The sequence below is a fragment of the Cryptotermes secundus genome, unplaced genomic scaffold, assembly GCF_002891405.2.
Source record: "Cryptotermes secundus unplaced genomic scaffold, Csec_1.0 scaffold2344, whole genome shotgun sequence".
Classification (NCBI taxonomy): domain Eukaryota; kingdom Metazoa; phylum Arthropoda; class Insecta; order Blattodea; family Kalotermitidae; genus Cryptotermes; species Cryptotermes secundus.
Genome location: NW_019727129.1, coordinates 56,957 through 72,532, shown reverse-complemented (window position 1 = coordinate 72,532; position 15,576 = coordinate 56,957). Strand labels below are relative to the sequence as shown.

General features: G+C 40.8%; 1 protein-coding gene across 11 annotated transcripts in view; it reads left to right on the top strand.

Moving 5' to 3' along the window:
• The window catches only part of LOC111864553 (galectin-4), a 15,779-nt gene extending 209 nt beyond the window's left edge, over positions 1-15,570 (top strand). The window contains exons 1-7 of one of the 11 annotated variants that reach the window (XM_023851889.2): positions 2,773-3,171; positions 5,327-5,653; positions 10,470-10,558; positions 11,258-11,465; positions 12,452-12,661; positions 13,053-13,141; positions 14,592-15,570. In XM_023851889.2, coding sequence (XP_023707657.1) covers positions 5,504-5,653; positions 10,470-10,558; positions 11,258-11,465; positions 12,452-12,661; positions 13,053-13,141; positions 14,592-14,919 — 1,074 coding nt within the window. In that variant the 5' untranslated portion in view covers positions 2,773-3,171; positions 5,327-5,503 and the 3' untranslated portion in view covers positions 14,920-15,570. Of the gene's footprint in view, positions 1-2,772; positions 3,492-3,534; positions 3,982-5,303; positions 5,654-9,305; positions 9,397-10,469; positions 10,559-11,257; positions 11,466-12,451; positions 12,662-13,052; positions 13,142-14,591 lie in introns of those variants that run through there. The other 10 variants (XM_023851888.2, XM_023851885.2, XM_023851884.2 and 7 more) reach the window with 10 other exon arrangements.
• Positions 15,571-15,576: the final 6 nt, after the last annotated feature.

Genomic DNA, 15,576 nt, shown 5'->3' with positions numbered 1-15,576 from the left:
AAATAGTTGGTTATTTAGAGATGATCTTTCAGATACTGAGATTATACCGACTGGGCTTTCCCGGTTTGCTCAAAACACAGTGGAATTACATTATTGATAATTAACGGGGATCGAAATTAAGGCGCTAAGTAACGCTTCAAGCCAAATCTGAAATGGACCCCAATTGAATTTATTGCAAACACTTTCAGATAAAATAAATTAAAATAGCGCACACCAGAATTCAGATGAACGTACGTATTTAGAGGTTCATTTATTCATTTATTTTGTTTATTTTTGGAGGGGTTTAAAATGCCTTTACAAACTATGGATGAGAAGTTAAAACTGAGTAAATTTTCTTATTATTAACTAGCAAATCCCCACGTAACAAAACAAAAAACAAGTTCAGGGTCCGTGAATCCTTCCTTTCCGAGTTACAGCACTGCATTTACAAGAATTGCTCAAAATGTCCTCCATGAGACTTAATATATGCTTGGGCACCTCTAACCCGTTCAAAGATCCTGGGATAGTTGCGGATAATCTGACAGGCTTTCATAACTCACTGGTGAACGTTGTCAATAGGACCTGCATACACGAGACATTTTGTGTGCTCCCATAGGCAGAAATCTAGAGTATTCAAGTCAGGTGATGGTGGGGGCCACGCCGTGAGTCTTTCTCTATGAATCCATGGGATATGATAGGTATTGTTGAGGATATCTCCACCGATGAAAATTCCTGGAGAACCATCATGCGAGAACCATATACATTCTCTGATTGCTAGTGGTACATCTTCTAGTAGAACGGGCAAATCATTTAACAGATGATCCCTGTAGTGGTTGCCTGTAAGCCGACGTGGCAAAACATGCGGGCCTAGCAAACACTGACCAACATTGCCGGTTCAAACATTAATGCTGAACTGTTGCCGGGGTCTAGACTGGGATACACTACGAAGTTTGTCCGCTGCGTACTGGTGGTTGTGAAAATTTATAATTCTGTCTCATCTGAATAGAACACTGACAAAAGAATGGTAAGCTCAGCGTACCGCTGATCAAACCGCCGACACAGAGTTTCTCGTGCTGGGCGAACGGTAGCCTTGAGACCTGGACTCGGTGTGTACAGTATGGGCACAGCACCTGTTCATTCAGTACTCGCCAGACGGTTATTTGCGGAACATTTAACTCAGTCGCCATTTGTCTCGTGCTCACACCTGGATTATCTTCAGCATGGTTCAGGACACACTCCACGTCGTCAGATGTCTGGACGGATGTCTCTTCCCCAGTTGACAGAATAAGGCTCAAATGTTCCAGTCTTTTCAAGTCGATGAACATTGGCGGAAAATGTTTTATAGTGTCGGTATGGGAACGTTTCCTGGCAGAGAATCCCAGCTTCCTGCCCACTGCCGCCTGTAAACCGCACATCCGTCAGTTCGTAGTTCCGTGCCGTAGTATTCACAATAACGTAGTCCAAGAAATACAAAAATTCTCTCTACATACTGTAGGAGACCTCGTACAGTTTGCCACTGCGCATGTGCAGTTCGCAGTACGAACACCGTTCAAGTGTAACCAGCACCACTAATAATGGCATTAAGGACGTAATTGAGGGTCTAATGTAAGTCTACGGCAGGCTTTTGCTGCCTTAAGAGAAAGATAAGAACCACCAAAGTTTAGAATATCAGTTCAAATGCTCACTGAAATTTGCTGGGCTGTAACTTAGAAAGAAAGAGTTTGTGGAAACATATGAACTTGTATCCTTGTTTTGGTACGTGGAGATCATTCCTAAGATTCGTCCGCACATTTCAGATTCAGCCTGTGTAGAGAGAGAGAGAGAGAGATCGTACCTCAACATCAGAGGGGTCGCGCCATAGCTCAAGCGGTTAGTCACTGGCTTTCCACCGCGGCGGGATGTCTCTGTGCGTTTATTCTATGTTTGTGTTGTTCTGTGTGTAGGTAGTGGCCTTGCGACGGGGCCGATCCCCCGTCCAAGGAGTCACATCGACTGTGTATAGGTTAAGGAACTGAAAAATTGGCCAAGGTCCACAAGGGCTGTAGAGCCATAGATAGGTTGATAGTGCTGAAAATTACGGTTATATATTATCTGTACTTATGTTTTCTCTTAATTACATTAATTGTGCACATCAATATGTAGCAGGAGCGTCGATAATAGAGGGGGGTAAGGTAGGCCTTGAAACCCAGGATTTTTTAAAAAACTAAAATTGAAAGATAAGCGAGTACACCAAAGGATATTGAAAGTCGAAACTGCCACATCTCTAGGGCAGACCGCACAACAGAATAGGTACCGGGGGCCTCCTGCCCGGGGGTGAAGCGACAAGTGAATGAACTGACCACTCACCTCCGTCTAGTGCTGAGGTAGATAATAGTGGAGCCATATCTCCACTCCACCATGTATCAGTATGCTTACTGACTCACTCATGGAGCTGAGCCCTTCTTGAGGAGCCGCCAATTCTGCAGCTACTGAAGAATTTTCCTGCATTTTATGGAACCCGAAGGTTCATCACCGTGTTCACAAGAGCCCTCCACTGGTCCCTATCCTGAACCAGATCAATCGAATCCATACCATCCCATCCTATCTCTCTAATATCCATTTTAATATTGTCCACCCACCTACGCCTTGGTCTTCCCATTGGTCTCTTTCGTCAGCATGCTACAGCGCATAGGGACGACTTTTCTTCATGGCACGAGTTAATCTGTAAAGAAGATCCTTACCAATTCGCGAGCCAAGAAATATGAACCGTACGGCCCGTAGGTTGCACACGCCTGGTATGGACAGCAGTTATTATGATTCAGAAGGCGCGGTTACATGACGTAATTATCCATAATCCAACACAGCGTCACATGGTATGAATCAACAGCGGAAGGAAACCAGTTATTGAGGCCAGCACTGGCATGCGTTCAGGGAACAAATCGCTAACCAAATAGCGTAGTCGTGGTGGTCATGGTAACTGGTACCGCCTGTTACGGATCTCGTAGTGAGGTCGATCTCTTGCAACGTGTAGTGTACATCGATGAAAAGTGCGTGGTCAGTGGGACTCACGCCCCGCTTTCGCAAAATATACACGCGGTCAATGAATGCAGTAAGCTCGTGTGTGTGCAACTTGAAGAGAAGAAATTGTGTAATTCCATGCTCCTATGAAATATAAACACGTTTAGATTCCTCATAATTTGGGGCATCTTTACAGTATGTGAAATTAACATATTCTGTGTTACGTCAAGTGCAAAAACCACTGAACAATAGTGACACTCTGTTGACTCGTAACAGTGGCAGGCTATCGGTGTTTTATACTGCGAAGATGTTAAATTGTGTCGTGTCTAACACGATACAATGGCTGGCTAGATTTGTCATAGTTTGTCTGTCTTAAATTCAGCAATTCAAGAACATGTTAAAGATATTAGAATGGTTATGGTTTACGTCTAGTAATTTAGAGAAATTAGATTGGTACGTGTTGCTTAAGATGTAAATAAACCCAGAAAGAATTCAGTGACAGGAATGCTACATCGGTTTGTGTTACGTCTAGTAGTTCACTTAGGGCGAGGTCACACCAAGGAAACTGGCAACCGCAGCGCAATCGAAATTTCCGAGAATTACTGAATGGAGCAACGCGTTTCCTCAATTTGCGCTGCTCCATTCAGTAACACGTGTTCAACTCAGGCTAATAACGATTCTCGGAAATTGCGGTTGCGTTGCGGTTGCCAGTTTCCTTGGTGTGTCCTCGGCCTAATAGGTTAGAGTTATTTCAATTTCTATGTTAAATCCATAAATTCAACAACGGGGTAAAGATGTTAAAATTATTTATGTTTGGACGATGAGGCATACCTTCGTATCATCAAATAATTTTAAAAAGTTGTGCTTTAGGGAAGTTAGGCTGGATTACTTCATGTTGGTGCTGGTAATACAGACCTACCGGAAAGTCATGTGATGTGTGGTTGGGATCAATAACGTACCGCGTGTTTTTACCAAGTGAGCTTAAGGAGGTTGGAATGATTTATGGTACGTCAGGCGTCCAAATAAACTCAGATGAATACATTTATGTTAATGTTTTCTGTATTATAAAGTTATCTTCGAATTACTGTTATTAGTGTTCGTATTTCAGGTCGAGTTCTCACGTCATCGAAAATTGTCACGTGATTATATTTAGCTTCTTGTCTTGGATATACTTTTATGGCTGCTTAGCACGAATTTCCTACAGCAGCACTTCCCAGATTTATCCGTGCGCGGAACTTCTTTGACATTAAAAAAGACACTGGCGGAAACCCATTTCAGGTCCTCGTGAATGAAGCTGTCTCAGTAACTACACCAGATAAGTTCACAGAATCGCTGTTTCATTGAAAATTTGGAACATATTTCAGACTGTAGTAATTTTACATGGGTATGCAGCTTGATTCCACCCATACACGTGAAGGTTCAAAACCCCGAAAGGGAAGAACGTAATAAAAAGTAAAGAATTTGGTCATGGACGCCGACAGGAGGTCAGACAGAAAAATTGCTTACAAATTTACATTTAGGCAGCTCAAGAATATTTTTACGAATCGTTGTAGGAGTTGTGGGGTCCCTATGCTGAAACAAAGATGGCGCCATAAACTGTGTTCAGGATCCTCCCATCAGAGTGAGCCCAGTGCGCGAAAAATGGAACAGACTGGAAGGAGTCAATGTAACTACGCACGACCCACGATAGAATAATTAAAGAATGTTTGGTATAATTATTTTGCATTTCGATTTCTCTCCAAAAATACAGGGGAGATAGGAGATATGTTCGTCCCAACAGTGCCTATGAATGTGGTACATATGAAAACATTATTTCAAGTTACCACTGCTTCTGTCGTGAAATCCAAAATTGTATACTTTTCAAATTTTTTCTTACAAGAGAACTCCAGCTGAAATAATTCACATGGTGATGGAATTATCTTTTGGAATTTAAACCCCTTTGGGAAACTTCTAAGTGACATATTCCATGACCCTGCAAGCCCAGCGAGATGCCCGAAAGGATAAAATTACCTGTCAAAATCGAGTAAAACTCCTGAGGATTCTTATTGGTCCTTCGGTGTGCAAACTAATCGTGTTCGTAATTAGTACACACTGGGTCAAATTATTAAAAAAAAAATCAGATTTGGGTCCATAACGGCATTGTCTTTCACAGAACACTTTACGTGGATCGTTTTAAATTTATTCCCCCCCGCCATTATGTTCACGAAACCCTCCCCACTTTCTTCCCTTCATTTAACCATTCGGGTCATGTTCATATCGAAATTACCCCTCTCTGTTCGCGCAACGCATTTTGGGAATCACTGCCCTACAGCTGTTTCCTCCCGCAGAGTCATATACCATCGTGTTGCAGCTCAGCCGCCAACAGACTGCCACAGGAATGCCGTAAGACCATAATTTTAACATTCAACCTGGCCCAGGTTAACACGGATAACTACACAGTTCACCTAAAAATATTCCTACGGTGAAAAACACGCGCAAGCGCATTTGGACTCAGTCTCCATGACGGGATCTCAGTGATGTGTCAACAATGGGGTGGAAGAGTTGTGTGGAGTGTTGTGGGGGTAGCGGGGATACGAAGAACGAGGGGGAGGAAGTTCCCGTGGAGATGGGCGAGGAAGTGGATGAACAATTCGTCTTCTTGGAGCAATTCCCAACTGACAAGAGAGTGGAAAACCCGGTACGTTCCACTTACACAACAAAACTGTGGTTCGGGTATGAAAATGTTGGTTACTTCACCGGGGGAAAAGAATTGTAGCGTTAGATATTTTGTGTGACCATGTTATTTTATGAAAACATTACAAAGCCAACATGCACATCGAACAGACAGCCATAATACTGTAGACTCGTATTCTTGAGGTACTCGGTTCGAATATAGGTCCGATTGTGGTTATCTTGACTGAGATATTTTGTGATTTACCTCAGTCCCTCCCCCAAAAAAATCAGGCATTGTACTCGATTAGGCCAAGCCAGCTCCCTTCCGAAACCTTGCCAATTCATCATTCGTCTGTCACCCTACCATACAACTCTGTACAGTCTAGCTACTGACAGCGACGCAAAACGCCGCACAACAATGAATGACATGACCCATGGAGACTGCATATTCCAGACGAAAATTTCCACTCCCTTTTTCTTTTCGGAAAGAAACATTGTGAATATGTAGTTATATGAAGATTGCTGTTTTGTGGGATATGACGGCGTGTAGTCTGATAAAACACTTCTTACATGCTGCCTCCTTCTTCATGGTGCAAGAATGAACCGAGTGTCGTTCTGATGTAGGGAGAGGGAGAATCGGGACCCGCTGCGAACCAATAACAGCAAGGGTATAAATTTCATATATAGTGGGGGGGGGATATCACACCGATACCGACAAAAATTAAATTACTCAAATATTTTAGTGTATTACCACAATTCCAAATTTAATCGAAAACCGTTGAGTATCTTCGAATATGAAGCATGCAGACATGCAAAAATACAGCCGTCTCATTATGCTCTTTCCTTTGATGCAGTTTCCGCAAAGGCAACGTCACGGCTGTTTAGATTCGCACAAAGCCCCGCTCGGGGCCCCCCCATAGTAGGACAGTCGAAGGTCGACAGGTGAGTGTTAATATCGTTACGTGATCGCAGGGGATGTCACGGAACGGAGGCCGTACGAAGGCTTTGCGAGGCCCTAAACCAGGATAAAGAAAATCCACCTGTAGTAAAAGCCCAGAGTATCACAAAAAGGATGATTAATACACAATAAAGATTTCCGTTTGGATAACTAGATGTACCGACGTATTCATGACACAAGATAATTTAACAAATAATATAACATGTTTTTTTTAAATATCCTATGGTAAAGTTGTTCCTGCCGGTCACAGTAGCCGCGCGGTCTAAGGCATGTACTGTCTTAGCTCGCTTGGAAACCAGGATCGTGGGTTCGAATCCCACTCAGGGCATGGATGTTTAGTTTGTGTGTGTGCGTTTTTCTGTGTTTGTGTACAGGTAGAGGCCTTGCGACGAGCTGATCACCCGCCCAAGGAGTCCTACCGAATGTGTAAGATCTAGAAAAACCGAAGTGAACGGAGAAGTTCATGGAGGTAGGCCTAGGTCCACTGGGGCTGTAGTGCCAAGGAAAAAGAAAAATTGTTCCTATGCGTAATTAATTAAGCATTACGCCATGAAGACGTGTGGGGGAGTGGAGGTATAACTCCACCATTCTTGACCTCGGTAAGAGATGGAGGTCAATTGTCAGCTTCACGCCCCGGCCGCTGGGAAAAAACCCCGGTACTCATTGGATAGGGGGCAGGGTGGGCCACAGATCCGGTCTGGACGCTGTGGAGTAGAGACAAATTGTCCCTGGTGGGAATCGAACCCAGGCTGCTCATCCTGAAGCCCGTCACTATACCGACTGAGCTATCTCTGCTCAAAAAATAATACCAATTTTTTTATAAAAAGAATTGTAATTACTAAGATGTGTTAGTATAAACTTGGATCCGTGTATACGGAACTGCACACTTTGAAACAGCTGCGTCGAAAGGGGCAAAGCCACCTTCAAATTTGGTTCCGTTGGTTGCAACATTCGTATCCGACGAGATGCCATCAGCCATTTTGTTACCTTCCGAATTTTACAAGAGAATTTGTGTTTCGTGGGCGATATACACTCAGAATTTGGATGCCCCTAATTGTAGTTTATTTACCTTGTCCTGCGCAGTTCCTTACCTCATGGGGCTCGTGGAGTAAAGGGTGTGGTGTCATCGTGCCGTATGTAGAGCAACACAAGTTAGAAATGCAAGGCACAGGCAACGAGCCGTCGCATCATGCAGTAGTTACACTTACTACAAGTCGCTGTGCAGAGGTTATCACTTTTCTTTCGTATTCCGGAGATCCCGGTTTAAATCTCAGCCGGAAAACCGGTTTTCAGTTCGTTGTTTTACTGGGCCACTTCAAGCAATCTGAACATATTTTGTGAAACACCGTATAGGCGTATATCATAATCAGACAAAAGACCTCAGTAGGATCTACATTCGTATAACGTACCAATACTTTGTATTTACAAACCCTATTACAGTTCAAGTTTAATGTGAAGCGGGAGTTACAATCGACCTACTAGTCTTATTCCAAAATTAATTTAAATCTACTGAACGGTTTCATAGAGAAAACATGATGTACATGAGCTCCCCATTATGCATTTTCGACGGTTTAGGATCAATAATAAAACGCCGGTCCCATTCAAGAATTTGATATCCTCTTCTACCCTGAATACATAGACAGCACGTTCCTCTCACACGTTGGTACCTACCAAACTACACGGTTGTCACATCCCAGAAGACATGACGGTATCCGTCGTAACCTCTAGAAAGTTTATTATATTGGTCATCTAATGAAGTAAATAAATGTGAGCGTACAAATGTCTTACGACGTCGGATACATCCCCATTATGCATTCACTTCACCCACTGCTTTAAATAGAAGGCTTGGGATGTCCATTTGACTGTCCGGATATTTTTAGCATTGCCAGTGAATGTACATATATGAGTTATTAAGTTCTTATAATTTGACCGGAAGTGGTCTTAAAAGCATGCCAAAATTGTAAAGATGGTCCAACTAATGTCAGAAAAACGCAAGATAACTGGAGCAGCGTAGCCACATTAAAAATACTATACACACTTACGTGTACATTCCAAATCTTCTTGCTGTCAAGCTCATGTAGATTAGCTTCCTTGGTTTTATTCTTACGCTCAAACTACTTTCAAAGGAACGCTGGGGCCAATTCGGACTGTTTTGTCGCTTCACACATGGCCTCACTATTTCTTGTCACAAGTTAAATAATTAACGTAGGTTTGATAATTGACGAATATTGGTGACCGCACGCCCCGTTTAATCGTCTGCCACACTATACCAGGCTTTAAAGTGTATCACTCCTCTAAAATCGACCGGAACTCTACTTCGACTTTAAACAAAAGTATGATAAAAGAAGAAAGTCGATCAAAATTTGAAAGATGACTACTTCGATTAATTACCTTGGATTTTAACCTCTATAGATCTCTGAGGTTTCCATGGCAGTGACTATAAAGACTACTGTCTAGGATGTGATACCTTGTAGTCTGGTACGTATCTACCAAATTACACGGAGTCACAGCTCACTAGATATTACTATGTGTAATTCATCTCTGTGTGTCCGTCATCCCTGCCACCTACGCCAACTCAGTGCCTGATTAATAGCTAGCGAGATATCTTGACAAAATCATGGTCTTTCTCAAAATAGCAACCTTGATGACTTTGTAGGTCACACGAAAGAGACGGGTGCCATGTGATATGTAGCCTACATAAACATTGATCTTTTTAACTGAGATCTTGGACATCGTCCATGATCCTTGTTTCGGAAACTGGTTCTGTTTTGAAGATTACTATCTTCATGGATGTGACACTGTTTAGTCCGGTAATTGTTTACCGACGTTCTGGATACAAGGGCGCTTTTAATTCTTAATATGACAGAATGAAGATAGTAAAAGACAGGGACAATGGAAATTGACCATAATATCAGTCAAAAATATAGTTATACACGTACACCATCGTTAGAAATCTCAGAAGTGGTTAAATTTTTGTGGGGGCGGTGGTGGTTTCAGGTTGGAAATATGTTCTTACCGTGACATTGGCACTAACAAAAATAATACGCGTCTTCAGAAACTAGATTTTGAGAAAATGTCTCATGTCACACAGAAATGTGTTAACAGCGTTGGAAGAGGAATTGTTACAATTAAAGTTTAAGGAAAAGAGGACCCAAGGGACAACCCAGAACAAAGTAAAGAGTACTGTTTTCTGGAATATTATGCCATATAGACTAGTAGAACAGGCAAGTAGCACGGAACTTGCTGTTTGGCTAGTTCTTAAATTTTTTGGATATGTTATTTAATGACGCCTTCAGTATTAAGATTATATAGTCGGATGACACAAGACCAATAAATTGGGGAAAAAGTGGAAGGGAGCTGCCATGCCCTATTCAAGGTACAATCCCATAATATTCCTACAGAGACTGAAAAAAAAAACCACATGAATAAACATCAGTCACTGGCCGAAATTCAAACCAAACACCTCCCAAGTATAAACCTAGTGTTGCCTGTAGACCAACCTGTTCAGTGGCTTGCTCTTTAGCCCTGAAGAAGGAGACAGTATGTTCCTCGGAAATGCAGGTGAACTTTTATGAGACTATATGATGCCATATCCCAGAAGACTGCACTTCATAGTGACCATATAAGCATGCAGTCACATAGATACAAATACTATTTAACATTAATTAGTTTTCTAACTCATAACCAAATTCACACATGTCCATAATTACATATGTACAAATAATAACGCTCATTCATTCACCCACTCATACACGCACCACCACATACAAGCATAATTACAGATTTCTAGATTGTTTTCCTTGCATTTGTATCCACCAACTGGTAGTCGTCGTTGTGAGATTCATTTCGGGCCACAATATTTATACTGGTTTTTGTTTGCCAGCCGGTACCATTCGTGGGAGAGTTGTCCGTGCCCATTGATGTTGGTCGGGCCATAGATGTAGAAGGAGAGATCTTGCTTCATGCAACTAGGTATGTAGTTTATAGCCCAGTGGTAATAATATCTACCTGCTGATTTAGTATTCAGCAACATACAATTTGGCCTATGCAATGGATTTATGTGTCATTTCATTCCCAGAATGAACCAGTCATTTTCTTCAAATGTTATTAGCATACTGATTATTGTACCAGACATGTTTGCTTGCAGTCAGCAACCAAACTCTTTGAATATTACATATATTAGTTTTATGAACAGGGTTAGTGCAGTCAATATAGTGACTGGCTACAGGCTGGATAGTCGAGGGGTTGGAGTTTGTGTCCGGGTAGAGGTAGGATTTTTCTCCTCTCCCGGTTGTCCAGGCCAGTTTTGCAGCCCACCCGGCCTCCTATCTAATCCCTGGGTGTTAAGGCAGCTGAGGCATGAAGTTGACCACTAATCTCCAACTAGTGCTGAGTTCAAGAATACATGGATCTCTCTATACATCCACTCACCCATACGTCTTCTTGGCATTGTGCTTAATTTCTACATTTTAGTTTTGACGTGTAGAGAGGAAACCACAACTAAAATAAGAAGATCCTGTTCTCAACCATATTTAATATTATTTTCTTTTGTTAATGTGAAAGACAAACTTGCACATCTATACAAAACAATGGGAAAAAGTCACAGTGCTCTATGTGTTAATCTTGCAAATAATTTAGAGAATACATTTCATTCAGTTTCTATGTGTACAGGTTTTCAGTCAACCTGGCATGTGGGTCTACTCCAGCTTCTGATGTGGCCTTCCACCTGAACCCAAGGTTTGATCAGAACTATGTGGTGAGGAACTCCCGCCTGGGAGGCCGGTGGGGACATGAGGAGTGTGCAGCCACACAGAGAAACCCTTTCAAACGTGGAGCAAAGTTCTATCTCACCATTCTAGCAGCAGAGGATGGGTTTATGGTAACTGTCTATTGTGGATTTGTCCCCAAGAGCATAGGTGCCAACAGCATCAATTCCAAGGAGAAGGCAGCCAGAAAATATGCTTACAAATTTTAATGTTTGGTATATGTCTTTCTTTTATAGTCTTTTACCACTTTAAATTAAATATGTTAAAATATTAGTTTATGATTACATTTTTTTTGGCCTTAAGTCATTTTGTCCCTAAATGAATTTTATTGGAAGAAACAGTTTCTTTACATCTCTGAGGCACTTCAGGGGGGTTTGAAACGTACTTCTTTCTTTCTATGTGCACCCGGCAGCTGCTCCAGCAGCACAGGAATAAATCTATTGGTACTTTCTGCAGTTTCCTGTATTCAAGAACATCTCCTGATTCAGAATATGTTTGTTGGTCATTTTATGTTTATTTCTCAACGGTATACAAAGAGAAAATGTTCTGGTATTTTGTTATCTTGCTTGCAAATATTTAACTTTATAAATTATTGGAAAAATTAAGTACACTGATATGTGTTACATATTACTATTACTATTAATATTAAGAAAATATGGAAACAGTATGAAAAAAATATGTTAAAAATTCTAACTGCACTCTAATTGGCCTTACTTCCAGAACGACAGGCATTCGACTCGCCAAGAGATTCCCTGATATTATGAAAACTGAACTTTCATTATTGTGTTCACAGATCCCCATAATCCTATCTGATACAGTTTAATCATATTCGTGCCTTCAAAACACATATCTTTACAATTATCCTCTAGTCTGTATGCAGTTTCTGAAGTGGATTGTCCTCCTTCATGTTTCGTCTACAATTATGTGGACATTTCTTGCTTCTACCATTTGTTGTACAGGCTTTACTATTCTCCTTCTCCTATATTTGATGACCATGATAATATCACATGAATATTAAAAATTCCTCATATAATTGTCCCCATTCCTGTCTTTATATTTAAATAAACTATATTACTGAAACATTTTTGTCACATTGTAGGTGGCAGTGAATAATTACCACTTCTGTTCATATGCTTATCGCACTTTGCGTCTGAGAATCCAGACAGTGCAGATCCAGGGGGATGTAACTGTGAACTCATTTGAATATCACATGACAGAGAGTTACCCTGAAATACGGCCTGATATGCGAGACCCAGTTGTTACGATTTCACACACTATGCCACTCTCCGAAAGCATCACGGATAATGTGGTAAGTGTCTGCCATTATCATTCACGTTTATATAACAATTTCATGTAGTTACTATAGGATTCTGATGATGGTGTATAACACACAGAGATATTGGGTTTTCGGACTTTATCCATTGTCCTGGTTTTTAAGATAACTAGGATTGAGGCTAGCTCTTTCTAAGGGACTCAACAGAATAGGTGTTTTACCTCACCTGAGGACGGAAACAGATCCAGTTTCCGAAAGGTTGTGTTTTTTCTTAGTTATCTTAAAAACCAGGACGATGGATAAGGTCCGAAAACCCAATATCTCTGTGTAACAATTTCATGTTGCACCATCAACCAAAACACACAGTATCAGATCCTAATATTCACCAACATAAGAACATAATACTTAATCTAATATATGCTAACAGGTGTTACCAGTTTTGGGCAACCTACCAATGGGACTTCTTATTGGTCAAGAGCTAGAGATAGTTGGGAGGATAAAACTCTTACCGCACTCGTAAGTTTAATGCTATTTTATATTTACTTGTTGTACATACTTGAGTATCTTATTTTGTAAAGAATTCACAAGATTTTCAGCCCTTTAATCGAATTTTTGTCTTGTACAGACCTATTCCATGCTAGTTCATCTCTATTTAAGTTCTTCTACTAAGCATTTTTTTTTCTTCAAATACCTTGAATCTCTCTTCTTCTGTTACACTGAGAATCCTAGGTGTCATGCTGTAGTAAAAGGGATAAAATTATATCCCTTCATGCGGAACATCCCCATATATTCCAGTCTGTTGACCTGGTGGTCTAGGGGGTAAGATATTGAAATTCTATGCTGAAGGCGCTGTGGTCAAGACGAAGTGGATTCAGCACAGATTTTGCTGCATGCCTTACCACACCTCCAGTGTGGCTCAGGTTCAATGTTAAATTGCAGATCCAAGTCTAATGCACATTATCACCATTCCTTTCACCCGGAGAATCAGAGTTTGATTCATGGGTGCTAGAACCTCAAAACTGGATGCCCCCACCAGTGTTATGGTACACTGACACTGGGCACAAAAACACATATTTCAGTCTTCGACCTTTTTATTTAAATAAGTCAAATTAAAATTTCCTTAACTGAATATATTTTCATTCAATGCCACATTTTGGACGATTTATTAGCTACTGAAAAATTATGTTACAGATTATGGTCCTTTATACTTATACATGTACCTTCTATATTCTCTCTACTCAAGTGTATAAAGTATATGCACAATAGGGAGTTCATGCTTTGCTGTCCTTTCACACATTTCATCACCCAAACTCTTCAAATTTTGATGAAATCTTGTATCAGAGGTTTACACTTAATTTTGGTTGGTACTGACCTACTGAAACTCCTACCTTACTCAAAATTGAAAAAAAAGATTTCTTAGAACTGGCCCATAATACAGACACTTCACTCATAAAAGTAGTGCTTGCCAAGATATGTGGCTGTTACATAAAACATTCTTTTATATTAAGCTTGGTTAAATGAAACATGTTTGGGGACTGTTCTGTGTGAAGTCTGTTACAAACAGACCCCAGTGGCGCCGAGGCAGATATCTCACCAACACAGCAGCCTATGGATTCTCTCTGTAAAGACATCCCTGGACTGCTGCTGGAATCACTGCCATCACTGTGACCTTGATGTCTTTGTCACAGCTTAATACAGAAACAGGTTTCATTTGAACAGGCCTCGTATTATGAACGTTTCATGTAATGGAAGCAAAACATAACTTGTGCCAGTGCATTAAAACATCAACTGTAAAACTTTCATTTATAACAAATCTCCATGAAGACCTGAATTGAGACAAACGGCAAAGTAAAAGTCATACAGAAAACATCTGGAAACTCATGTACACCAAACTGAATACACTCTTAGTATTTTATGGTAACAAGAAGCTGTTGAAAAACCAGCCTTTTCCATGTCTGTGTTTCAGTTTCTTTGTGAACCTACAGAACAGCATGCACATGTGGCCACATCCAGACATCCTGCTACATGTTAACCCTCGCTTCCATGCAAGTGTTGGGTATGGAGTGATAATGAACTCTTGGTCAAAGGGAAAATGGGGGACTGAACATAAATACCCTCTCCTTTTCACACCTGGCCGACCTTTTTCAATGAAGATTCTGTGTAAACGAGATGAATATTTAGTTACAGTGGATGGTGTTAACCTTGGTGCCTACCGTTATCTTTCCTCAACTCATACAGTGAATATGATGTACATTGAAGGAGATGTTTTCATTAAAGAGGTTACTGTGAGCTAGCAGAGGTTTCAGAAGAATAATACATCTGTTTGATGACACAGAAAGTGCCTATGATATCAGATCAGTGTATCCCACAGAGCGCGGGCATATAACTTGTGATATATTTATGATAATACTGAGTAAAAATATGAGTGCAGATGGTACTGTAAAGTCATTTCCATGTTGTATTGGAATATGTACAATGTTTCAAGTGCTGAAGATTTCATGGTGGTCTGTTGAGACACGCTCATTATTTGGGAGAAAAAAGCCTTTTGTAACAGTGATCTGCTTACATTTAAGACACATTAGTAGCCCCCATGCTTAAGTCTTCACATGAATACTTGAGATTATAATTTCTGAAACATCAGCAATGTAGCCTGTCACAACATTCATTATCCGAAGGGGCTCCTATATGAGGACAAAATTTTTGTAAGTACTGAATACAAGAGCATCAAATAGTGTGGCAGGAGGGTAGACAAAATGGCAGAGTACATGTTTAAGCCATTCTGTAGGAAGATTCAAAGATGGCGGATACAGTGTCTGCTACTGTGGTGTTATAATCATTATGCTTTCAAGTGAGTCTGCCTGTCACGCCATTAATATTTCTCCAGTAAATTCAAAGTTTGTTAGTCCCTATCAGATGTTTAGCAGAAAGGGACAGTATCACACGAAACTACA